Source organism: Gadus macrocephalus, chromosome 1, assembly GCF_031168955.1.
Source record: "Gadus macrocephalus chromosome 1, ASM3116895v1".
NCBI lineage: Eukaryota > Metazoa > Chordata > Actinopteri > Gadiformes > Gadidae > Gadus > Gadus macrocephalus.
Genome location: NC_082382.1, coordinates 2,053,686 through 2,080,840, shown reverse-complemented (window position 1 = coordinate 2,080,840; position 27,155 = coordinate 2,053,686). Strand labels below are relative to the sequence as shown.

At 43.8% G+C, this 27,155-nt stretch overlaps 3 protein-coding genes and 1 pseudogene across 5 annotated transcripts in view; all 4 read left to right on the top strand.

Moving 5' to 3' along the window:
* cntn2 (contactin 2) overlaps positions 1–5,504 on the top strand; it is a 38,022-nt gene extending 32,518 nt beyond the window's left edge. For both annotated transcript variants that reach the window (XM_060062071.1, XM_060062070.1), the window contains 5 exons: positions 507–622; positions 947–1,133; positions 2,097–2,209; positions 2,589–2,757; positions 3,038–5,504. In XM_060062071.1, coding sequence (XP_059918054.1) covers positions 507–622; positions 947–1,133; positions 2,097–2,209; positions 2,589–2,757; positions 3,038–3,147 — 695 coding nt within the window. In that variant the 3' untranslated portion in view covers positions 3,148–5,504. The remainder of the gene's footprint in view (positions 1–506; positions 623–946; positions 1,134–2,096; positions 2,210–2,588; positions 2,758–3,037) is intronic.
* Positions 5,505–6,725: 1,221 nt separating this feature from the next.
* chia.1 (chitinase, acidic.1) lies at positions 6,726–13,628 on the top strand. The gene is made up of 12 exons (XM_060062069.1): positions 6,726–6,810; positions 7,470–7,515; positions 7,690–7,719; positions 9,451–9,655; positions 10,106–10,162; positions 10,301–10,466; positions 10,787–10,911; positions 11,079–11,202; positions 11,380–11,562; positions 12,015–12,131; positions 12,507–12,633; positions 13,191–13,628. Exons 2-12 carry the CDS (start codon positions 7,491–7,493, stop codon positions 13,397–13,399), a joined length of 1,368 nt encoding a protein of 455 aa, XP_059918052.1. The 5' UTR covers positions 6,726–6,810; positions 7,470–7,490; the 3' UTR covers positions 13,400–13,628.
* Positions 13,629–16,628: 3,000 nt separating this feature from the next.
* LOC132465240 (acidic mammalian chitinase-like) lies at positions 16,629–19,993 on the top strand (annotated as a pseudogene).
* Positions 19,994–23,234: 3,241 nt separating this feature from the next.
* LOC132465222 (acidic mammalian chitinase-like) lies at positions 23,235–26,378 on the top strand. 2 transcript variants are annotated; one of them, XM_060062056.1, is made up of 12 exons: positions 23,235–23,256; positions 23,360–23,417; positions 23,507–23,533; positions 23,627–23,831; positions 23,950–24,006; positions 24,113–24,278; positions 24,414–24,538; positions 24,630–24,753; positions 25,218–25,400; positions 25,490–25,606; positions 25,754–25,886; positions 26,015–26,378. In XM_060062056.1, the coding sequence occupies exons 2-12, from the start codon at positions 23,393–23,395 to the stop codon at positions 26,263–26,265; spliced, it is 1,413 nt and encodes a 470-aa protein (XP_059918039.1). In that variant the 5' UTR covers positions 23,235–23,256; positions 23,360–23,392; the 3' UTR covers positions 26,266–26,378. The 2 variants fall into 2 exon arrangements, with proteins under 2 accessions (XP_059918039.1, XP_059918046.1); XM_060062063.1 differs by having other exon boundaries at positions 24,414–24,542; positions 24,634–24,753.
* Positions 26,379–27,155: the final 777 nt, after the last annotated feature.

Sequence of the window (27,155 nt, the reverse complement as noted above, 5' to 3'; positions counted from 1 at the left end):
TTTTAGGACAGGGTCGGCTCCTGAGAGTCCTTCGCCACCTTTTCTGTAATCAAAGAACCAGTTATACATTAGCTCAGCGTGTGTGAAGGCTTGGAGCTTGAGAGGCCAGTATTGGACCCCAATGAGAAATAAGACAGATATAAAGAATAAATTGTAAATTGAGACAAAGGTCACCACCACAATGTCGACCTATTTGTCTTCATCTGCAGTGTGTTGTTGGGCCACGAGAGGCCAGTAGTGCCATGATGTAAATAGACACTTATTTTACACTAATTTCTTCAATCTTCAATTGGGAAAATTATAGAATGTATTATAAAGATATACTACTAATTTAAAAACATCTTTTGTACTAAATATGTGACCTTGAATTGTTTCTGTGACCTCGACCGTATACTTTGACGGCGCTCAGCCTCAGCCTGGTGAATGAATAAAGTTGAGCGTTAATTAGGATGTAAATATCATTGGGTGCGAGTGTTTCCCACCTCTAACCTGTCATTCCTGTGCAGAGCCCACAGGGGCGCCAGCCAGCCTGAACGCCACAGCGCTGTCCGCCTTTGAGATCCAGGTGTCCTGGGCGTCTGTCCGGCAGCCCAGCCCAGAGGGCATCCTGAGGGGCTATGAGGTCTCTATGAACCGCTGCCTGGGGGCTCCACCACCTCGTCTGCTAGGCTAGTGTGTGTCGGGGGCGTGTCGGGTGGAGTGCCTGCGGTTGGCTTTGATTTGTCTAATATATTTCCCCAATCTATGTCCTTACATCAGTGTGATAAGTTTGATCGATCTTAATTTAATATGATTCGTAAATTCAAAGAAAGCAAGATTATTACTATTGCTACGAATAAATTCTATTCACAATCTTCAGTTAGTCACATGAACATTACACCAACACATCCTCTGACCAGTAGGAGAGAGGGCGGAGCTTCCTCTAACCGGTTTCCCCTCCCTCCAGATCCGGTACTGGCGGCAGCATGAGCGAGAGGCGGCGGCTGACCGCATCCGGACAGCGGGGCCGGGCACGGTGGCGCGCGTGGCGGGCCTGCGGCCCAGCACCCGCTACCACGTGGCCGTCCTGGCCTACAACAGCGCGGGCTGCGGCCCCTCGTCGCCGCGGACCACCGTCACCACCCGGAGACCACGTAGGTGGACCCACGCAGCACGCCCAAACACACAGGTCCCCCAACAGGGCCCTGCTGTCATGGAATCAGACTCAGACACGCCTTAGTCCCACTTAATACTCTGATTAAGATTAGATAAGTATAATCACAACCCAGACAAAGCACCCCAACCACACAGGACCCAGGGCCCCGCCCTCTTACTGTCATGGAACCCGACTCATGATGGGGTCGTGACGCGGGACACAAATGACATGTCTCCCCCGTCTCCAAACGTCACGGGCCGTCCCCGGGAGGGGGTTCACACCCTGATGCTGTTTCCTGGAGCCGTGGGGCCGTAACGTACTCGGTGGAGGATCCGGGACGTATGAGGCCCTGTGTTGCCTTACCCGCCCCGGGCCCCCAACAACCACGCTGGATCCCTTTCATAGGGAGGGTCACCGGACACCCCGCACGCCGCCGGGCGCTGGGCGTTCCTCCTCATCGCCCTATTCTTAGAACTGAGGAGAACAATTGTGGGAAGTTTGACAGGCAGCCATCAAATATTCCCTCCGGATGTTTTGCATCGTCCTTGTTTACTACATGATGTTACCCGGTTACGGATCATTGGTAAAAGCTGCAAATTGTGATTTTCTGGTAGAATGTATTTTCCTTTTACCTTTATTTATTCAGGGAAGGCCATTGAGAGCCGGCTCTCTTTTCAATGACTCCCTCAGTACAACACAAATAAGATCAGAAATACAAATGTACAATAAATATAAACAGTAGGTCAAACAACCAAAACAGAAATGTAATACATATAACGATGCAATACAATAGGACAATTAAGAAAGCTATTTTGAACACAAGGAATCCTTATTGAATTTGACTTCAATCATCACCTTGAACTTCTCAATTATCTGTATATGTTTGTGCATTCTCTTGTAGCTTGAGAGTGTTTATTTTCCCGTGATTGTTCTGTAACCTCCTGATGTTGTTGGCTGGCAGCCCCTAACCGCCCCCCCGGCAACGTGTCCTGGAGGACGGAGGGGTCCTCGGTCACCGTCCGCTGGGACCCGGTCAAGGCCCTGCACAACGAGTCCGCCGTGCTTGGATACAAGGTGGGCATTGCCAGAGTCTGAATGTGTGTGTGTGTGTGTGTGTGTGTGTGTGTGTGTGTGTGTGTGTGTGTGTGTGTGTGTGTGTGTGTGTGTGTGTGTGTGTGGGTGGGTGGGTGGGTGGGTGGGGGTGTGTGTGTGTGTGTGTGTGTGTGTGTGGGTGGGTGTGTGTGTGTGGGTGGGTGTGTGTGTGTGTTAGCGTACATGTCTGTTCAATGCAAATATAGAAACTATATTGCAGTGAAATGAGAGAAATTCGTAACATTATACTTTCCAAGTCAAGAAAAAACACATTTCATTTAAGGCTGTAAATATATTTGGAACACGGCCCGTGTCCCCGCGTGTTGGGCCCCTGGGGTAATGTGTGTGGATGGGCCATCAGGTTCTGTACAAGCACGAGGGCCAGGCATCCCTCAAGGTGCTGGACCAGGGCCAGACCTCGGTGAAGCTGCCGCTGCCCAGTGACAACGGCTACCTGGTGCTGGAGATCCGGTCCTGGGGCGAGGGCGGGGACGGGGCCGCCCACGAAACCATCGTCTCCCGGGACTCAGGTGGGCCCCCCAGAGACACGCCTTAATCCACTTAATACTATGATTAAGATAAGGGGCTCACACACGCCCAGAGACATGCCTTAATCCCACTTAATACTCAAAAAAATAATTAAATAAAGTGGCTCACTCACAGACACACAGAGACTTAATGCTCAAATTAAGGTGAGTTAAGGGGCTCACACACACACACACCCAGGGACTGGATCCTCTGATTAATACGAGGGGGCTCCCCTGTATTCAGATGAAGGTCTGACCCTGTTCCTCTGTCCCTGTCCTGCAGGCACTGGGATGATGGTCCAGAACAGCGCCGCCTCAGCGCGGCCGTTTGGTGTTCTCTGCCTCTTCCCAGGCGCAGTGCTCCTCTCTCTGATTGGCCTGGTCCACGTGTGATCTGCCACAGCCAATCAGGCCAATCAACAGCCTAATACTATCGCTGAAATATTTTGTGTTGTTGTTTCTTTTCACGAGGATGGGGTATCGTTGGCGTTCAGGCCAGGGATGAGGCCCCCCGGCCCCCAGTAGGGGATCGGGTATGACTCCATTAGGTATTATGTGTTTTTCATAAGGAAATCCAAGAGCTTTTTGATTTGATTTGTAGGAATGTGTGTGTGGCTGAGCCTAGTGGTGAAGGTGGGGTTGGGGGTACTGAGTAAGACTGAGTGATTTCACACATAACAACCTTTTTCACAGAGGTGTAAGAGTAGGGGTGGGCACAAGTGTGGCTAGTCACACTCATTATGTAATCCACTTCATGAGCCACACCTGATTTGGCCCCAATAGGGGGCTAAGACCTCATGAGTATGGCCTTATGGGAGCAGTGAAATGCCTTTCTCATTATCATTGACATTTGGGTTTTCTATTCCTTCCTGCTGCATGGAAGTAAAGGTTTGACTCTGACATCGACCCTGTTCAAAGGAATTGTCAGAAAGTAAAAGTTATCAGTAAAGAATTTCGAATTGACTACCAAGAAGTGAACCCTTTTAACAAAGAGCCACTTGCTCAGTGAATGGTTGCAGCCAAAACATGGATCAGGACTTGGGTTTGTGAAGGGGGTACAGTCCACCCCGGGGGGCAGCGGCCTCATGCAGACCTAGACAGACATGTGAGGGACACCCACTCTGACCTTTGATTGTTAGAACCAATAATGTCTGTAATGTATATTTCTTATTCAGTGTATATATTTTGATTATTGTGTTCTGTTTATCTCTGCTGTAAGTATATCAAACGTGTGTTCAAAGGTATGACTCAACTGAATGAATGTCAAAAACATATTTTACTTTAATTTGGCTTCATTGTTCTCTGAGCTCTCAACTTGGTTGTGCCTGTGTCGTTGTGTAAGATAATGCAGACACTTATGTCTAGACACTGGTTCAGCGTTTGGGTTTGTTGGGCCATAGAGGGGATTGATATTGATCTTAAGTAGTCGTCACGGTCCCAGCAACAGTGTTATCGTTCTCATTGGACACTCTGCAGTGCCGTCATGTCATTTAATGTGTCACATAACACACAGCTAATACATAACCCCGGTTAAGTTCAGAGTCAAGGCAAAATGACTCCCAAGGTTGGTCTGGAATAGGATGATAATGAAATGAATGATTACTGATCTTTGTTTTGATGTAGTTATCTAGTTTCAGATTGCATTGGCCACATATCTAGATTGACCATAAAAGTGTCAACGCTACAGTAAAAACATCACACCAGAATCATTAAAAACCGGCGCAATAGGATCCATGATGAACCTGTCCAATATTCCTTGTAGAAAAGTGTATTGCTGCTTCTTGGTGGTTCTTAAAAGGACAATTTGTATTTATTTATGATTATTATTACACGTTTGTTGTACCAGTTTACCAATGTGACAGTAATGTGTGAATGACTAATATTTCAGCCATTACCTTCTGGAACCTCTGTCCATACTCATTCAAAGCAAAGATTTGAGATTTCAAATGTGATTGGATTTAGATAGGACAATATGTGCTATATTACATATTACACAACAGCCGCACTCCCAACCCTAACAGGAATGGAATAATCTATCAAATCTTAATTGTTTCTGCATTAAAAGGGTTCTCGTTTGCAAATTCCTAAAAAAATATTTTATTTTTCGTATTCTGAAGAGTTGAGTCAGAAGAGGACTTTTGTAATGCCTTCCTTGTGTGAATCATCGATAACTTAAGTTTACAATATCGATTTTTTTAATAATGACAAGGAAAGTTTTGGCTTCCTGTATACACACACACACACACACACACACACACACACACACACACACACACACACACACACACACACACACACACACAGTAGATCACATTAGAAACATAGAAACACATCTACATGTACACCTTGGACCACGCTTTCTAGATAGATTATTTAAGAAAAAAAATAAAAACATGTGTGCTCATGATTCTTCATTAAAAATAAACAAACATTGATTTAAACTGGGTAAGTTTGAAATAACTGTTTTTTTTTTACTTGAAGCCATTCAAGAATTGTGTGCTTTTTGTATTCCTGTAGTCTGTACAACAGCTTTGTGATGTAGGTCTGGTCTATGAAGCTGTCACAAAATGTCTTCCCTGTTTCCGATCCCATTGGACTCAAGCCGTCATCTCACCAGTCCTTTCTGCTAGTGATTAGGAAACTGAATGTTATTTTCCAGTGTCAAATGCTAAACATGTGTGTTTTGCTGATGCAGTTAGAAACATTTGTAAATATTATACAATAAACACTTTGGGATAGAAATGAGGAAATGTGTGTGCATTTTCGATATCTATGTGTGATTCCTAAAGAGGAGCACACAGGAAAACGATTGATCATTACTATAATAGCAGTTCTAATAATAATAAATGAACAAAGTCCACAAGGTCAAATTAAAGTCAGACTCAAGCTGCCTCCACACACATGCAAAGTCAAAGATTAGCCATTCATTATTAACATACACGATGTGTGTACAATGTTACAAGGTAAGTAAGATGCATAAGGCTATAATAGGACAATGCTTGAGCTTACTAATACATTAGTTTGGATGGCCACACAGCATGCCTGTGCCTGCTGGGAGGGATCCCTGCAGGGCCATCAAACACAAGGCCCTGCCGTCTGATCCATGACACACACTACATGTAGCTGTATAGTTAGATGGAGTTGTGCCATGGTCACTCAATATGGTCAATTATTAAAAAAATGCTTTTGGTTCCTTGGAGTCAAGATCATTAAACTCCCATTTCGCATGGCTTCTCCCAATAGTTTACGTAAGTATGATAAGACTAATACATAAAAGAAAACAATACCAGGAAACAGCAATGATAGTAGCAGATGTTTAAAAGGTGATGCTCGTGCGAGTACAACTTTCAAATAATTAGTTAAATTAAAAAAATAAAATTGTGAAATTGTGTGGGTGGTTGCAGGGTGTGTGTGTGTGTGTGTGTGTGTGTGTGTGTGTGTGTGTGTGTGTGTGTGTGTGTGTGTGTGTGTGTGTGTGTGTGTGTGTGTGTGCAGGGCCGTCGGACTGCGGGGGAAAGGTGGACAGTTGTGGGGGGGCCCAAGGCAGAGGGGGGGCCCATGGCAAAAAAAAATAAAAAAAAGTATTTTATGTATTTTGAATTATCCACCAGCCCATAGTGCTAGGAGTCGCACATGGCCACGTCAACAATTGATTGTTCTCTACCCCCCCCCCCCCCCCCCCCCTCCCCGTCAACAATTCAGCGCAGGGGGCTGGTAGGGGGAATTCGGGGGGGGAGGTGGGGGCCATCAGTACCTCTTGTATACAGGGCCCAGGATTTGGTGCCACGGCCCTGTGTGTGTGTGTGTGTGTGTGTATGTCTCTAAGTGTGTGTGTGTGTGTGTGTGTGTGTGTGTGTGTTTGTGTGTGTGTATGTCTCTGAGTGTGTGTGTGTGTGTGTGTGGTCCCTCTCAGTTCCGGTTAAATCCTGTGATAACCCAGACAACGTATCAGCTGACCTTTGTCACCGGGTCATTAATCACTAATAAGGATGAAGGTATAAATCAGCAAGCGTCTGTACAGCTCACATCAATCCCTTGGGCAGCTTTTACAGAGAGGTAACGTATATGTCTTCCTGTTGTACTTGTTCTTCATAGCGTGTCAGTTAATGCTACGTTGCAACTTGCTTATTATTAAGTGGTTAGCATGGGTGCGATCCCAGGGGGACCAGCTTCTGAGAAACATGATGCTGTCCCCTGATAACAATTATTAATAAATAAATTATGTCATGATGTAAGCCTTTGGGCTTTATTGTCTCATCCCTGACTATTTATATATTTTCATGAATGACTCAGAGTGATGTTTCATATTAAATATAAAAAAATGTCAATCACACTGAATCACACATTCTAGAGGTTGAGTTTATGTTCCCCTATGCATCCTGCTCAGTGGTTTAAACCACCACATGTATGGGAATTGTGGGAATTTGGGAAATGAAGTGTACAGATTCCTTCATACAAATACCTTGGCTTGCTAGTGGACTTTGTTTCTCAGATTGTATCCCTGTAGCATCTCTGTAGCATGTTGTGTCTTCAGTGAGTGAGTCTCATGACTAGGTGTATGTTACAGCAGGTAATTTGATATATGAGGATGATATTAGTGAGGTCCAAGTTCCATGTTTGTGGTCCCCCCCACAAACAGAGATCTTTCCTAAATAAAGTCCATCCTAACGTTTAAGGCGAGCAGGCACTTAATGTTTGTATGTTTCTTTGTACAGAGATTGACATCGGGAAAAGCCATGGCCAGACTTGGTCTCCCCACAGGTAGCGGGCACTCATTCTTTCACTATTCACCATCCATTATCTATTCATTTAGAATGTGATAAGCTGAAGATTCTTCAAGAAATCTTTTCAAATAACTTATTGGAAAGGATCTATATTTTTTATGAGATCTAAATATAACATGGGTCTAACAGTATTTCTGCTCAATGTCTGTAGTGTTTGGAGTTCTACTCGCGCTGCACACCGGTAAGCACACCCCCTGCTCTACATTCCCTCAGAGCATGGGGCAGTAACGTTTTAATGTTGCATATTTACCGATCATGATGGAAGTAGTTACATTTAATTGCAAGATTATGCATAAGTGAAACGTGTTCATTATTATTGTCAGTGATTCAGACTACATTATGACGAAGATGACAATGATGATTATTGTGAAAAATCAATAAAAACCATACAAATTGCAAATCATTCAGCATATATCAGTGCAGTGCACTATTCCTACAAGTGTTTAAATTGTGTATACTTTTTTTCAACAAACTTTTAGAATATTTAATATGGAATGGGGCAAAAATGTGAAAACCAACCACTCCAATCCTGAGCACCTTGGAGTTGTTAAATTAAATAGTCATATGTAGACCCGGAAGTAAGGAGATCTCCAAAAGGGTTTGCACTGCTCTGACCACAGGGGGCGCTGCAACTCGCGGTCAAACCTAAGCGGCCACGCCCCGTTTTCCAAAAGGTTCTCAAACTTGATATCTGGAACTTATTTGAGGTGCTGAATCTTTAAGGACCCATAAGGTCTGTCTTAAATGTTTTTGGAAAACATTGTGAAAACAAACTTGTAAACCCAAATGACCCAATATTTGCTAGAAATGCTCCTTGATAATTCCTGACACAAGGCTATTTTTTTATTTTATGATCCGGAAAAAAAATGCAGAGTTATGCGCAAATACGATTATGCAAATAACTTCCATTATTCAATCACTCACAATCCACTTTAGAGAACCCCAGGGTCTTAGAACTATTCCTAGAACCACGTTTTTTATTGAAAGCTTAACGTCACAGTTTCAATTCCAATTGATTACTGTTGCAGGTGTAGTACAGAAGTATAGAAACTAGAGCTGTCAAGCTATTAAAATATTTAATCGTGATTAATCGCATTAATGTCATAGTTAACTCACATTAATCGCGATTAATCGCAAATTCGTTTTCTATGCTAGATATCCCTTGATTTCTTTGTCCCATTAATTCTTCTCGTTTTAATTCTCTTATCAACATGGTGAAGTGCATCGGCTTGCCTTGTGCAAATGATTTTTTATTGATAACAACATTGGCATATACTGATCAAAACAGGAAGATACAAAAAAAGAGCCTATAGTGCAATTAAAATCTAAGCAGTCGTTTAGACTGCTTTGAACAAATGTCATTTGAACATAGCAGTCAGGCTACTGCTTCTTTGTTTTGAGCCAAAGAAAAAAAAATCTATATATTATTTTTTATTTTTAATAAAAGATTTGCGTTAATCGCGCGATAAAAAATTTGACGCCGTTAAAATTGGTTTGCGTTAACGCCGTTAATAACGCGTTTAACTGACAGCTCTAATAGAAACCATAAGCAGGTCTCCAAAAAGTAAAGTACGTCTCTGGCGATAGGGGGCGCTACAACTCGCAATCAAACAAAAAAAAATCAGCCCCATTATTCAATCAATCACAAGTCCGCTCCAAAGTCAACCAGGGACTTGGAACTTTGCGTGCTCGCTCATTAGCCTTGCTAGCATTAACATGTTAGCCTGCTCATGGAATATTGGGCAAAGGACGAGTGAGCTCATGCAACCACACACATTTTCTTCATAAAATGCACATGCAGTGAAATGTGTAGTTATTATTGTTATTATTTGTACAAATATTATTTACATTATTATGAGTATAATTATTAGTATTGTGTGTATCAGTCTGATTACTATTTCCCCATCCTCAGCCACATCCACCAAGCTGGTGTGTCACATGACCAACTGGGCACAGTACAGGCCCGCTTCCGGTAAATTCAACGCTGACCACATCGACCCGTTCCTCTGCACCCACGTGGTGTACGCTCTGGCCACCATCAACAGCTTCAACCAGCTCATCCCCACCGAGTGGAACGATGAGGATCAGTACAAGATGCTCAACAACCTCAAGGACATGTATGTCGCTCCAGCTCTGCAGCACCTCTATGCTCTTTCCTTGTAGCCCCGTCCATCTCCCCATCAACTCATCCACTCATCCATCCATTCAGCCATACAATCATCCATCCATCAATTCTTTCAGTCATTCATACAATCATCCAACCATTCATCCAGCCATTCATCCATCCAATGTCTCTTCAATCATTCATCATTTCACCCAACCTTGTATCAAAATGCAAAGCATCTAGCTTCAACGTTTCTTATTTGGATTGATCCAACTGAAAAAAATCAGCAATAATAATGTTCCACAATTGAAAAGTGGCCCTTCCAGATTATTTAGATTTGTAGGCAATCTTTCTTATTGGGATACAATTCTTTTGGGTCCGAAAGTGACCCAGGCCCTCGTTAATGGTCCGCTGTGTTCTGGTTTAAGAGGACGTTTCTGATGACTCTGTTCTTCCTCTTCAGTAACCCACTACTAAAAACCTTGCTGTCTGTCGGAGGTTCAACCAATGGCATCAGTCCGTAAGTTATGATGGTTTACATTTAAGATGTCATCTTATACCATTTTAGACAGTTGTGCTGTTAGAAAGCAACTTGTTTATATATCTTATATATATATGTATCTATAATATATGAAAAATATACCCCGACTGTCTCCAGATTCATCGGCATGGTTTCCAAGCCGGAGAACCGCGCAGTCTTCATGAAGTCCGCCATCAGCTTCCTCCGCACAAACAACTTTGATGGCCTGAACCTGGACTGGGAGTTCCCCGGGCAAAGTGGCAGCATGGGGTCCGACAAGGACCGCTTCTCCGATCTCGTTGCGGTACGCAAACTACATCCTCTCACAGACGCCAGTAGTGCTGCTGGACCTGGAATCAGTTTCATCTCACAGGTTTGGAGCGGCTCAGGAGGCAGAGCAGGTTAACTTGTAACCGGAGGGTTGCTAGTTTGATCCCCAGGCTCCTCCTAGCTGAGGGTTGAGGTGTCCCTGAGCAAGACGCTTCACCCTGACTGCTCCTGACGAGCTGGCTGTTGCTTTGCATGGTTGGCACCAATTTGTCTATGAATCGTTTTTGACGAAAGTGTCTGCTAAAATGCCCTGAAGAGATCTAATCTGAACATGTTTGTAACTTTGTGCAACAGGAGCTGGACGAGGCCTTCGTGCAAGAGGCCAAAGATACCAGGAAAACCCAGCTGCTCCTGACAGCAAACGTTGCTGCTTTTCTGCCCATCATCAACAGGGCCTATGATGTGCCCAAAATCGCCCCGTGAGTCAAATTCAAAGGTTCAACTAAGAAATGGAATCAGAGTCACTTTTATAGGAAATATAAGAGCAATAATTAAACGTAGAAGCAAGGCTCTTGGACTGCAGCACCGTCAACCTGCTATGGTATATCCATGGGTCAAATGGTTATTGGAGTTTTCTGCTCACCAGTCACCTGGACTTCATCAACGTGATGACTTACGACTATCACGGCCACTGGGAGGCCCGCACGTCACACAACAGCCCGCTGTTTAAAAGCAGCATCGATTCTGGCTCCCAGCTTCAACACAACATTGTAAGAATATGCCTACTACACACACACACTCACGTGTGTGTGTGTGTGTGTGTGTGTCTATATCATGTATAAGACACAAGATGATAATGTTTCTGTAGCATAATAAGTGTGAGATTTGCTGGATCCTAAACCAGTGGTGGGATGGATGCTAATCCACGTTTCTCTTGTGGTTGTCAGAACTCCTCCATCTCCCATTGGCTGTCTCTGGGAGCCCCTGCGGACAAGCTGCTCCTCGGCTTCTCCACCTACGGTCGCACCTACAGCCTCCGGGGCTCCGACAGTACCCTTGGTGCCCTAAGCACCGGGGCCGGAGAAGCGGGCCCTTACACACGCACCGCTGGCTTATGGTCCTACTATGAGGTACGCTCCTACCGTCAGAACCAATATTAACTGTTCAGTCACTTCCTAGAGGCTTTTAGCCAAAGCTTCTGCCCGTGAATGTTTAATTATAATCATATAATTATGAAGCAGGTAAGGGTTGGTACACCAACCAGTTATTTTTCTGTTTGCTAACAAGAACAACTGAAAGGGCTAAGCGAGTGTTAGGGTTGTACTGTACTTGGCATCAATGGTACCTTTTACTACGTAGCGCAAAGCTTAATATTTAGCCTTGCGCGATACTTACCTCACCCATTGTCCATGTAGGCGGTTGATAAAAGGAAAGGTCATGATGACTCATGCGTACTTCAATTATCGATAGTAACATAGATTTTACGTCAATAACTATTCATGACCTTCAGTGGACCCTGTTATTGTGCAGATTAGTATCCATTTTGAGCGAGTGTTGGACGTGTGTTTGTGCGTGTTCCCAGGTCTGTTCCTTCATCAATGGAGCCTCTGTCAACTGGATCCCTGAGCAGAAGGTGCCCTATGCCACCAACGGTGTTGTCTGGGTCGGATACGACAATGTGCAGAGCTTCGCTGCCAAGGTGAACAAGCTTCAACGCCATCGGTCAATCATTTATGTTGCTCCATCGCTTGTCTATTGCAGTGACAAGGCCTGCCCTAAAGATGGCTCTGACATCCAGGTCGTTCCACACGGGCTTCGATCCCATATTTATACCTGCATTACGTTTTTACTGCAGCACTTTACTCCATTATACAAATCTGGACTAGAGCGTTTCTCAAGAATAGAAACTGCCCGTCCAAGAGTTTATTCATCCATCTGTTTTACCCCCCACTGTAATAATAGAGTAACACAAATACGATAGCTATAAGATTGTCTACAACTTATTCTGCTCATTAGTTGAGCTTTGATCATGCCTGACGCCCCCCCCCCCCGGCCCCCTCCACCGCCTGCTCAGGTCGAGTGGATGAACAGCCAAAGCCTGGGAGGAGCACATGTGTGGACCCTGGACCTGGACGACTTCAGCGGCGTCTTCTGCTCGGAAGGAGCCTACCCTCTGGTCACCAACCTGAGGAACTCCATGGGTAAGCAGCCTGAGAACACACCAGCCCCCCAGTAGCCAGTGATAACCCCTTTAGGTTACCTTAACAAAATAAGCATAAAATAATTATAACAAAGTGGTGGGTGGCGCTTACTAGCAGATTCAAACAGATAAAATAACTATAACGAAATTGTCGACACCTTTGTTCTTTTTTTTAATTCTTCAATGCTTCATTTTTATACTTTAAATGGAACTCAATAGCAAAAAACTAGTCCTATATTAGTATGAGTTTTTATTTCAGATTGTCTGAACTCAGGCAGGCTTCCAGAGTGGTGGAAATACTGATAAACCAATCAGTAATGTTAGGAATGAAAGGGTTTAATAGGTTTCCCCTATTTCAAGTCACCTTTATAAACTGAAGAAACTATGAATAACTCTTGTATTAATAGAATGTAAATGGAAACACAAAATTATGTTGTATTAAGGATTGTAATTGTAATTTAATGATTAGAAATGTAATGCAATACCATGGAGAATATTACATCAGTATGAAGCCCAGTGAAATGGAAACACTGATGAAGCCCCTCCCCCCGGCTGCAGGCTTCCCCCCTAAGCCCACCGCCCCCCCGCGGCCCACCACCACCAAGGACCCCATCGTGTCCTTCTGCGCGGGACGACCTGACGGCCTGTACGAAAACGTGGCAGACAAGACCACCTACCTGCAGTGTTTCAACGGCATCACCTACGTGCAACGGTGCCAGCCTGGACTCATCTACTACGACGCCTGCAAGTGCTGCAACTATCCCTGAGAGCCACCGGAGCTGACCACCTCCACGCTGAGCAGAGTCAACCCCCCCCCCCCCCCCCCCCATTCCTCTCTCGCTGGGTCGCTCCGTGGATACAGAAGAGTGGTCTACTTTACCTCTTTTCAGCTTTTCCTCATAAAAATCTTTCTTCACACTCTGACTTTTGTTATTGCATTTGTGATTTTTTAATTGTGTATACATATAAAGATAATAAAGAAGAGTATAATGTAAAGTATGTACTAGAGTTCATTTACTTCCAACGTCCATCCAATCATATTGGGCTGGCAAACGATTACATTTTTAATCGTGATTAAACGCATAGTATTGGTGAGTTAACTCACGATTAATCACATTTTTTATTGTATTTGAAATCCATTGCAATTGAAGTTAAATGAGATTATCAAATGGAATAACACATTAGCCTATCATTCATACCAAATTTACATACCACATTTAATTGTTCCCCCTTCTTCCCAAAAAGGGTCCTATGTTCCCCTGTGGCAATACATACCGGGGAACATAGGACCCTTTTTTTTAAAAAGGGTCCTATGCTCCCCACTGTTGCGGGGGAACATAGGACCCTTTTCTGGAAATAACTATAATGTCGAATTTGTCCTTTGAAATTTTTGACTTTGCAGAGTTGTTGTTTCCATTGCACATAGGCTATTCTAATTAGCCCGACATCATATGACGAGTGTTGCGGATGGCACTTCAAAAGTGTTGCAGTAACATTAGGCTATTAGTTTATTTTTTAATTCTTACTCACAATTAGTTTACTTAACATGTTTTAATGTAGCTCAAAATATACATGTTAAAAATATATATAAATTGTGGGTGTGGTCATACGCCAGTAGTTTCTGCCCCACCGAAATGAAGGGGCACCGCACGCTACTGCAATTCAATATGATCAACTGATAATAAGGTACCATTTTACAATAAGGATGCAATAAGGAACGAATAATGAACATTATTTTATGTGGTAATAAGCATTTTTATTTAGCATTGGCATCGGGGTAAAAGGTAAGGTTTACCATAATAAACATGAACACCAAGAATAAATCATAACTAGACGATTGGTTAACGTTTTGTGGATGGTTAGTTTTTTACTGCTGATGCTCATGGTAATTATAGGGCCTTATGACATGCAAAACGCTCTCGTTTAGATGATGATTCTGGGTATAGGTTCACACAGACACCTGACTGGCTCAGGGCTGGTTAGTGCTGCACCATATCACACAGCCCTCTTATAATAAGCCTTCCAGCAGCTCATGTTCGAAACACTGGACTGGACTGAACCCCAAGGCCTTGTCCAAAGTGCTCTATCAGTAATCTTATCGCTGTTTTTCCAGCATGCATTGTTCAGCACAGTGTACTACACAGCCCCATACACTCACTGTAATTTATACAGGGAACCCCCCCATGACAGCCCCCTTCACCCTTCCCTATACCAATAGCCCAGCTTGTGTTCGAAGCTTTGCATACAACTATGGCGACGGTTGAATATGACCAACATGATACACGATTAGACTTGGAATATCTTAACAAAATACTTCGATTGAAGTTCATTTGTGGTTGCCATTAATTTTGCAAACACCTGTATCTTGAATGAGTGCATGCAGAGGTCAAATATACGAAATAGTCACAACACTAATAGTAATTAGATAACATCACACATTAAATGGTTTACCACACATGCAATGGTTACTTATCAGTGGTAGATGTCACTGATTTTGATTGTACTTATCTCTAGACCTTGCCCAGTAGAGTTCTTGCTGGGCAGCTTAATGAATAGCTACCACAATAAGTACACAATTATATAACCTGGGTAATAATACACATTATATTGTGCATTATTGTTTTCCTTATTTCATCAATATCATTTATGTTATATTAAAAACAATGTGAGCAACGTCTTGTCTCCGGACGTTCCCTGAAGCCCTCCTGTGGCCCGTGGATAAGGTAACCATCCTCCTGCAATGGGACAGGTTCTTTGTGTCTTTGTGAATGACTTGCAACTCTACCATAACATCCCACTCTAGGGATGTTATTAACAGAGAGGTTATTTTGAATAACGATACCAATGATAATGATATATTGCATTTATACAGCACCTTTCATTATCAGCCACAATCTCAAGGGGCCTTACAGTTCTTAAAAAACAATTACAACTAGAAAACTGACAGCAGGGAAATTAAACTTGTGACGAAAGTCTCAAGGCCGGTTTTAAAGCATGCCAAGTCTGGCCAGCCCTTCAGGGTCTGAGACAGCGTCCCAGAGAGATTATGGTGAACCATTTTGATGATCTCACCCTGCATGCCCTTGTCCTCCTTTTCCTTCCATTTCACACCCAATCCACGGGCCTCCGGCTGATAGGATGTCCCAATACTGAGGTCTTTCCCATACATCGCATTGCAGACCAAGTCAGGGCAATAAACCTGAATCTTTACCCGACTCTGGCAGCTGTACCTTATCACAATTTTCAACCTAATAATCCTATCTATATGTTTTCTTTCATGTTATATGCAGATATGCCACTCCCAAATGTAAATAAAAAGCTCTTCTGCAGTGGCTATCTGCACATAGAGAACACAAGAGGTACAAGTCGAAGCTGGCAAATTAGGGCTCTGTTTGACAAAATCCAACTGTATTCATTCTTTACATCTTTTGGTCAAACTGCAATAAGTAGTAGAGCCATTCTTCTTAAATATGATGATCATAGATATGATGTCATTCTTAATATTGGTTAAATACAGTATGGTTTAATAACTCATCTGTTAGGACTAAAATTATGCAATTCCATATGCATAAGGTAAACAATTCAGACTTTCTTTCGTAATGTTCAAACAGCTGAAAACCAAGTTGGGAGTTTTGAAATCAAGATGAAGAAGCTCACTATTAGCTGGTAAGTGCTTAAAGCCGATAAGATCAATGACATTGGCTTCAATTAAATCACTTTAATCACATGATGATGCAATATTAAAGACATATATATATGTATGTTTATTAAGTTATCAAAGTAAGTAGTACTTTCTTGACAATCTAGATGAATCCCATGCTGTGCACATTGCTTGGTAATACGTGGGAACATTAAACATGTTCATCTAAGTTCATGTAAACGAGTATGTGAAGCACTGCATCATGTAATATGAAATTAGTGTTGTAATATTGAATTATTATCACAGACAACGCACATGACTGACCCTCATTGTTCTCTCAACCATAGCCACTACCTCCCAGATGGTGTGCTACTTCACCAACTGGTCCCAGTACAGACCGAACCAGGGGAAGTATACACCACAGAACCTAGACCCGTTCCTCTGCACCCATCTGATTTATGCCTTCTCTATCATCAACAACAAGAATGAGCTGGTGACTTATGAATGGAATGACGATGTACTCTACAAGTCTTTCAATGGTCTGAAGACAAAGTAAGTACTGTATAAAATTGATCACTTTTGTACCCGCAGAACAAAGTTTGAATTAGGTGTACACTAAATGATGAATCTTGGCCCTCTGCTGACTCTATGACAAGCTTCAAGGTTTGCACATTGTAAAAACATAACTACTGTCTTACAAGGAATCCTGAGCTGAAGAGTCTCCTCGCGGTTGGAGGTTGGAACTTTGGCTCAGTCCTTCTTGCATATGTTCTTCTTCTCTAGGACTAAGGCCGGTTTATAAAAAAACAGTTATTGCTGAGTGATTCACTTTTAGGTAAAAAATGGCAATTTAATGGTTCTGTTCCTTTCTCCTACAAGCAGTATCACCTAGGCCTACCTACATTATTTTAAAGTCCTACTTAAAGGCCCACTATGCAACTTTTTTAGCCAAAATTACATTAAGTATGCAGGTTGAGAGTTATGCTGATGGTTCTGCATCCATTTCTGGGTCGATTGGTGGGTGTGTCATTTACCCATGTCGCCTCTCCAGTGAAAAAGCGCATATGCAACTTGCTCTGTTCGGACCGACACAATCCGGATGTGACGCAGCGGAAGTATCCTCGAAAATGTAGTCAGATTGTAGTTTCGAAAATGCTTTACGGCACAGACACACACCCAAACATGGCACCGGCTAGATATAAACAGCCAGTTGCGAGGCAATTGTTGCATTCATCATGGATCAATCGACTGATAAGGGACCCAAGAGGCGACAGTCGGTGGAACAAAAGAAGAATGGACGAGAAAAGAGATCAGACACGAGTGAAAGGGGAACTATGCAACTTTTTTGGCTTGATTTACCTTAATATAACAGGCTAAGAGTCATTGCGATGGTTCTATTATACATTTTTGTTCGATTGTTCGTTGTTTCGACTCCCCCTTGCGCATCTTGGTGGAGAAAAGGAATATGTTTCTGCCGGCGACCCGCCGCCCACTCTCGCGGGAGTCTCGGGTCTAAGAGACAGAGAAACCCAATGTCGGAGGAACAGAAGAAGAGAAAAGGGAGACTGACAGGCAGAGAGGCCAGACACGAGTAAACGTTGGGCAAGCTTTTCAGGAATAGCGTGAACTGAAAGAAAAAGAAGACTGCAAATCAGACGCCGACTCGGCCGTGTTGCTTTTGAAATTGAAAGTACCCATGGGTGGCCTTTGTCTTCGTGGTATTCTTGATGTTGATAGTCTCTGTACAAATGTGTTTTCTCGACCGTTTTGTTGTGAGCCCTGTATGTTTCTAGCTTGCTTGGTTGCAACCATATAAACACCTTTGTTTCCATGGGTGTTTGGCTGTTCGTCTGTCTCGTCCCCCAGATACAGACTGAATCCCCGAATCCAGGTTCTTGTTTATTTAGATTATTATGTTGGCCAAACCTCTTACACTGATTGTTCTGTTCAACCTAAGATAAAACAATTATAATCTAGGATATAAATTCTCCCCGTCAACTATAAAAAAGGATGGATTTATGTTTATTGCAATACAAATACACCCTTTTAAAAATGTATAACCTTGCCTACACTGTATGAACATCTACTTCGGACATGGCACGCATTCGCCGGCTTCTTTGAAAACAAATGCACATGGCTCGCGTAGAAGTGCATGGGGAAGGGTCGTCAACGAGTTGTTACGACAGTGTTGTGAAATATCTACTACAAAGCTGTAGGGGGCGCTGTGTAGAGAAATGTGCGTGCCAAAACCAAGAAAACAGCGAAGAAGTGCCCGAAGTTGCATAGTGGGCCTTTAAGATTGAAGAATTGGAGGAGGAAACATGTTATTCACGCATATCAACCATCCAGGTTCTCCATCATGGTGTCCAACGCAGACAACCGTCAGACATTCATCCATTCATCCATTAAGTTCTTGAGGACTCATGGCTTTGATGGTTTGGACCTGGACTGGGAGTACCCTGGGTCTCGTGGAAGTCCTCCAGAGGACAAGAAGAGGTTCACTCTGCTCTGCAAAGTGGGCTCAAGGTGGTATCAGTGAAGAGATCAGTCAGAAGTTCCAGAAGTTAAGTCAGTTGTTCATTAATTTTATTTTATGTATATACAGGAACTTGTGGCTGCCTATGCATCTGAGGCAGCTGCCACTGCCACACTGCAGGGAAAGGAACCATTGATGCTTGATATGAGATCGCTGAGATTGCCAAGTACAGTACCCCCCGAACACTTGCTCAACCCTTTCAGTTTTACTTGTTAGCAATCAGATATTTTTTACATTTTAATGCTATGTGCACCCCTAGGTCACTGGACTTCATCAACATCATGACCTATGACTTCCATGGAACCTGGGAGCGTGTCACTGGCCACAACAGCCCACTCTTCTGTGGTGCCCAGGACAAGGGCGACCTCATCTACTTCAACACTGTGAGAAGGGAAATGCCCACATGTCCATCATTTACATGACCAGGTCATCAAACAGGTTGTTCTTACCCTACTGTTCCTAATAATTCCAGGACTATGCCATGAAGTATTGGGGGGGATCAAGGTACCCCAGTGGAGATGCTGCATATGGGTTTTGCTTCGTATGGTCGCACCTTCCACCTGACATCGTCTAACACCGGTATTGGAGCCCCTGCCAGCGGCGCTGCTGCAGCCGGGCCCTACAGCCGTGAGGCTGGCTTCTGGGCCTACTACGAGGTGAGGGGTCTGGGTGGTTATTATCAACCAGTCTAAAGGTCAGAAAGTGGGCCAACACAGTCGAATGACAGATCGGTGACATATTTGCCAGATCTGGACCTTCGTGAAGGGCGCCAAAGTTCAGTGGATTGATGATCTGAAGGTTCCTTCAAGAACAGCGAGTGGGTTGGTTTTGATAACAGGGAGAGCTATGAGGTCAAGGTAAGCATCAAAATCCTCACAATCATAACACTGTGATATTGAATACAGGAATATTGAGACGTGTCCCTTATTTGAATATTAATAATAAGGGACAATTAATTATAATCAACTAAATTCTCAGGTCAATTACATGAAAGACAACAAGTTTGGAGGTGCTTTTGTGTGTACCCTGGATCTAGATGACTTCAACAGAGAGTTTTGTGGAGAGGGAAGCCACCTTTTGCTGTCACATCTACGCAAACTCATCAACAATGGGAAGTCCAGCCCGCTTCACCTCCACATGCAGTTGATGGTAAATATTTGCATTTTTTAAACTACATTCACTTTTCTGTTTCTTCATCTTGCAGATCGTCCCCCAGTGCCATCTACCACAGCCAAACCACTTTTAAGCCAACAACCACCGCCAAACCAGTTGGTCGCACTCTTAAGTCAACAATTCCAAAGATCACCACTACCACCGTTCCGTCTACTAAGACGACCCGTCCTATCCCTATGGAATATACGCCAACCCGGAGGACAGAACATCCTTCTTCACGTGCTCATTGAATAAAAGCCTTTATTTTTTTGCTGCTATTATTTCACAACAGAAAGTATACTTTTCAACTTTATAACTTAACTTAGTAGTTGTTTTAATCACACAGGAACAGGGGCAACCTGGTCTCACAGGAATCCGTGAAATGACTACGGACAAATAATTCGAAATCTGTGGACACATCACGGAAACACGCCGATTTTCGTGATGTGGCCACGGAATTCGCTCCAATGCAAGTTAATGACGCTGATGTTCCGTGGCTCACACACAGATCCCCGTTTCAACGAGTGAGTCGACCACGGGGGCTTAACTCAAAACCCGGGGTGGTCTCACTGAAACACTTAAATTGTCCTTGTTGTGTCCACGGAAGTTGCTCCAATGCAAGTAAATGACAAATATATTCCTTGGCACACACAGATTCCCGTTTCAATCTGTGTGTGTGCTCCCGTTTCAATCTGTGTGTGCGCCACATTTGACCACAGTGGGGGCTTAACTCAAAATCCGTGGTGGTCTGACGGAATCACCTCAATTGTCCGTGATGTGGCCACGGAATTTGCTCCAATGCAAGTAAATGACACTGTTATTCCGTGGCTCACACACGGATATCGGCGTGTTTCCGTGATGTGGCCACGGATTTCGAGTTAAGCGTCCGACCGTAGTCATTTCACGGATTCCTGTGAGACCATGTTGAACAGCGGATGCCCGTGCACATGTCCCATACACTCATAAGGTCATTATTTGCTGTAACATGCTCATCACAATCCTCACTTGGAAATGCCTGTCGCAACCAACAGGAGCCAGTATCTGGGCTGGGTGGTTTACTCCTTCTATCTGGCAGCCAGCTCCAATAGGTTTATGGGATTGATTTCCTGCCTTTTCCATAAGCATTAGCCAATAGATAATTGTCTTTAGATTGGCTACAACAGACGGTACCTAGGTCATTGAACAAGCATTACATGATTGCAAACCTAATCTACAGCAAATACAACAAGAAATGACAATACAACTCTGATAAAAATAAGAATAAGATTCTACATGTATCTATAATTGAAGAAATTATTAAAAAAATAATAATGAATATATAACACAATTGTACACCTTTGTCTGGGTATTAGTGTAGAGAGTGTACTACTCTGGCTCACACAGTTATTGTTTTCTTCTATATTTAAACTTGGTTTCATTAGTATGTGAGAAAGTATATTGCGAAGCAATGCAGTTTAGTTTTTTCCATGCTCATTGCTACATTTTTAAGTGAACAACTATTGCTATAACCAGGGATTGTATTTAAACACATTTTAAAAAGTTAGAATAATAAAATGACAAAATGTAGAGTATGAGTGGATGATTTATCAGACTCTTGGGCCAGGGGAGGCTGCACACATTTGACGTTTGGACAATCAATGCTCGAAGGTTAGACTAACCCTCACCACACGCACAGAGAGGGCTCTGACATGCCTTGAGGAAACAACTGCCCTGACCGAGATTCCAACTCTGTGATAAACCAGGTTTCGACAACATCTAGCAGTTTCTTGGTGGACGGAGGAGCCCAGTAAAGCCACCCAGCTGGCATGTGGACTGCTACAGACACCTAGTCCAAAGGCCTTTTGATAATGTGACTAATATAATAATAAATAAATAAAACATCTCAGGAAATCAATAAGAGAAATCTCCCTCCTTAATCTTAAGAAGACAATAAACCAGATTCGATCGGGGGGCCACCTCCACCTACCTAGTTGGCTGCCCCACTCCACCAAGGTGGGGGCCACCCTCCACCTAGTTGGCTGCCACACTCCACCAAGGTGGGGGCCACCCTCCACCTAGTTGGCTGCCGCACTCAATCTAGTTGGCTGCCAAATTCCACCTAGGTAGCCTTGGCTTGGCTCCTCCAGACAAAGTGTTGCCATGCAAGAGACCTCCCAAAGTGTGTGGTGATGGCTGGTTTAAGCTGTGTACATGTGCATCCTCACCCATCCCCACAGCCCAATCAGTCTGACACGGGCCTCATTAGGCTGCTTAAACCAGTCATCATCCACTCAAACTCCACATATCCCCAACACCAAGTTTGAGGCTGGGGATAATCTCCAGCCGAAGCATACTCCCCCCTAACCCCCCATCAAGAATACATTCAGTTGGACTCTGAACTGGGTTACCATACCCCACTTAAGCAACAGACCTTTTAAAGTTGCATATTTAAAATAAGAAAAACAAGCCTGAACCCCATTGTCCCCACACCTGGTCAGGGAGACCCGCCACGCCACGCCACCCTTCCCCTCCCCTCCATCCTGGAGGCCGAAGGCCTGGACTGCTGCTTGGCCTGGCGGAGGAGTCGCTGGACATGGCATTGCAGGGCTGTCTGGATGGGCCGGTTGGAGGTCAAACCGCTTGGCCACGGCGGTAGCTCCACAGGGGCCTTGAGCAGCCTTCAGTGAGCCAAGGATGATGTCTGGTTTAAGCGGCCTCACCTGACATGGGCCAGGCGAGACCGCTTAAACCAGCCATCATCCAGACTCGTCAAAGTGCTTATGGCCTGACTCTGACCCTGGCTCCATAATTACCACGGTTACTATGTTCCACTAAATAAACAACTGTAAAATAAACAAGGACTGTAATGTAGATCAACGGTCGTGCTGAGTTTAAATAACAAAGAAGTAATCAATCATGGATGGAAAATATATGAATTGCTAAACTATCAGTCTTGGCACGCAATCAGACGTTCGGTTGAATCAGTGAATGATAAAAGTCTAGCTCCGATTACATTTGAGCTGCAAGCTGGAAATACCTTATACATGTATGTATAAGCAAATACATTCTTGCAGACTGATTCATTCTTTAATTAATACCTAAAATACTACAGAAGCAATTTGCTGTGTATGCATACTACTAAACAGTGTAATTAATTAAGTGGCATCTTAGGACTGTGCACTCTCTTATCAGTGGTGTTTACATATTTTTATGAGCCCTGCCCTTGCCAAAAAAGTCTTCAGTCTGCTGCTCTGGATAAACTATAAAAGGAGGCAAGCTCCTCCGGTATTTTAGTTTTCTTTGATGAAACTCCTGAGGTAAGCTTTGCTGTGACAGAAATAAGAATGGATCAAACAGTGCCTCTGTATATGCTCTTGATATAGAGGTTATACGCCGATTGATGTGAATCTTTTCTTACAGCCACATTTCAAAGTCTTGATATTTTACTTCAAGATGACCAGGCTGACACTACTTGCAGGTAATTACCAAATTATCGATTGTATCCATTGATTAATTGAATTGAATACGTGTTATTTACCTTATATTCATGTGTTTCAATTCTCTTAGGCGTATGCCTGGTGCTGTGCCAGATTGGTAAGCTATGACAAGTGCACTCACACCAGTGATCTCATGTATAGAATCAGATGGTAATGTATGCTTAAATCTTCCCTTGTGTCACCCATGCAGCAACGGCCGATCAGATGGTGTGCTACTTCACCAACTGGTCCCAGTACAGACCCAACGAGGGCAAGTACCTGCCAAAAGACGTGGACCCCTTCCTCTGCACCACCCTCATCTACGCCTTCGCCATGATCAACAGCAACCATGAGCTGATCACCTACGAGTGGAACGACGATGTCCTCTACAAGGCCTTCAATGACTTGAAGACCAAGTAAGTGATGGCATGTTTTTGAAGACCCAACCCAAGCCCCATTCAGAACCCTGCTCGTATAGAATTGGAGTATTGAATCAGTGACTCAAAGCCATGGACACGTATTTCCTGTCCTCAGGAATCCTCATCTGAAGACTCTGCTGGCTGTCGGTGGATGGAACTTTGGTTCAAGACAGTACGTTGCCCTTTCCTCTAAAGTCCCCCTAAATAAGGAGCTTATCATTGCATCATTTCAGTATAGGTTCTGAGGCATGACACCAGTAATCCTCTGTTGAATGCAGGTTCTCCCTCACGGTGTCAAACGCAGCCAACCGTCAGAAGTTTGCACAGTCATCCATTAAGTTCTTGAGAACCTTTGGTTTTGATGGTTTGGACCTGGACTGGGAGTACCCGGGATCCCGTGGAAGTCCTCCAGAGGACAGGGAAAAGTTCACTCTGCTTTGTAGGGTGGGTAACCATTTACTTCAGTACACTTTCCTGATATATAGGTTAACAGTTCCTGCTATAGGGAACTACAATATATCTCTTATTTCCTTGTAGTTTAATTTGATGTATCATTTGATTACGTGAATGCATTTCCAGGAACTTGTGGCTGCCTACGCAGCTGAGGCCGCTGCCACCGGTAACAACCAGCTCATGCTGACTGCTGCTGTGTCTGCAGGGAAAGGAACCATTGATGCTGGATATGAGATCGCTGAGATTGCCAAGTCAGTTTTCTGGTTTTCATAGCATGCCTTTAAAACTGTATTTCTGGGCAAACTATCTTTTTAAACATTAACACCCTTACTCCCCCATCAGGGAGTTGGACTTCATCAATGTAATGACCTATGACTTCCATGGAACCTGGGAGACGTTCACTGGCCACAACAGCCCCCTCTTCCGTGGTTCCCAGGACCAAGGCGACCTCATCTACTTCAACACTGTAAGGGGGACATGATTGACAATAGGGAAAGTTACTTAAAGGTTGTATCAGTGATTGTAGGCCGAAACATAAATGATCACACCTGTCTGTTCTTTCCTCACGATCCGCTAGCTGCCCGCCCCGTAAGCAGGCCGTCAAATAACGCGTCTCTGTAGGCAGCCTATGCCCCGAGATCGCACACAAAAACAAATGGTACTGCCAACCACTCAAAACCAAACCAAATAGTATTCCAACTAATCACTGACAAGGGGTGGGTGTTGCGGGGTTTTGCGCTACGTTCATGATAGTTTTTACTGGATGCACGAAACGCAGAAGGGAGGGCCGAAGCGGGCTCTGTTTGTTTGGGATCTCGCCTCAAAACCGACAGAAATGACGTCACCCAACATTGCTGATACAACCTTTAACATTGACTGTAGCACAACCACAGTCAATCCCCTAATATTTTATTTTCAATTCCATGCAAGGACTATGCAATGAAGTACTGGAGGGACCAAGGTACACCAGTGGAGAAGCTGCATATGGGTTTTGCTACGTATGGTCGCACCTTCCGCCTGACATCGTCTAACACCGGTATCGGAGCCCCTGCCAGCGGCCCTGCTTCAGCCGGACCCTACACCCGTGAGGCTGGCTTCTGGGCCTACTACGAGGTGAGGGGTCTGGGTCGACAGTAGCAGCCAGTCTAAAGGTCAGAAAAAATGGACCAACACAGTGAATGGAGAGTGGTTACCTCTTTCAGATCTGCACCTTCCTGAAGGGCGCCACATTGGAATGGATTGAAGACCAGAAAGTCCCCTATGCTCACAAGAACAATGAGTGGGTGGGATTCGATACCAGGGAGAGCTATGAGACGAAGGTAGGCATGGGAGAAGCACTACATAATGTAGAACAAGATCACATAGATGTACTGAATATAAAATACAAAACATTCTATCACACAATCGAAATAAATCAAAATAGTCAAGTCGGTATCAAAAGCGTAATTATCTTCACCATTCCTCAGGTCCGCTACATGCAAGAGCAGAAGTTTGGCGGGGCCTTTGTGTGGGCCCTGGATCTGGACGACTTTAAAGGACATTTCTGTGGAGAGGGAATCCACCCTCTGCTGTCACATCTCCGCACTCTTCTCGATATTGGTATACGTCATGATTTCTTTTAACCTTTATATGTTTTCAATAAAAAAAAGTCTTACAAATATATTTCATGCAATATTTATGCATATTTGCTAATACCACTAACTGTTCATTCTTTTTTTGCCATTTAGAGTTGCCTCCCCTGCCCCCGACCACAACCCGTGACCCCAACAAACCCACCCCGACAACCACAGCCACCACCACCACCACCACCACCCACGCACCAGGATCAGGCTTCTGTAACGGAAAGCCCGATGGCCTGTATCCCCACGAAGAGGACAGAAACCTGTTCTACATGTGTGCACATGGAATCACTCACGTCCGTGCGTGTGGAACTGGCTCCGTCTTTGATGAAAAATGCAAGTGCTGCGTCTGGCCTTGAAATAGGGATGACTCTGAAAACAATACATTCTCAAGCTATTGAATGGCGTTCATTCTTTGTTGCAGTGTAATCGTTTTCCTAATATCATTCAATAAAAAATGCTTTGCAAAGTGTCCATGACTAGCTCATCCTCTAAATGTGTGGTTTGAGGTCATGAAGATAGTGCATAACTAGATAAATAACCTTACTCACTGGCAAGGCAGGCAAGGTATTCAACAGACTGAAAGGGAAACAGGACTCATCAACAGAATGGTTAAGTTGCAAACCAGTTTATTGTAGTGGTTGAGTAAAATGATACAGACTGATGGTGCTCCATGCTGACATGGAGGAGGTCTCCCTCAGTGTGTGGTGATGGCTTTTTTTCTCAAGTTAATAGGCTATAGTTAATAATAATAATAATAATAATAAATTTCATTTAGAGGCGCCTTTCAAGACACCCAAGGTCACCTTACAGAGCATATAGTCATCATACATTTTTTTAAAAAACAAGACATTGTGGAAAAAATAAATAAATAAATAAACATAAGCAATAAGAAATAAATAAAACAAAAACAAGACAAAACAAAACAAAACAAAAAAACAAAACAATCAAAACAGTGATCAGTTAGACGTTGTGTGCGAGTTTGAACAGGTGAGTTTTGAGTTGTGACTTGAAGGTTGTAATGGTGTCTGACTGTTTTATGTGTGGGGGGAGGGAGTTCCAGAGCCTGGGTGCTGAACAGCTGAATGACCGGGCACCCATTGTAGTGAGTCGTGATGTGGGGATACATAGTAGTCCAGCAGAGGTTGAGCGGAGGGAGCGGGAGGGAGTGTATTCTTGGAGGAGGTCGCAGAGATTACTGGGGGCTAGGTTGTGGAGAGCTTTGTAGGTGAGGAGTAGGGTTTTGTAT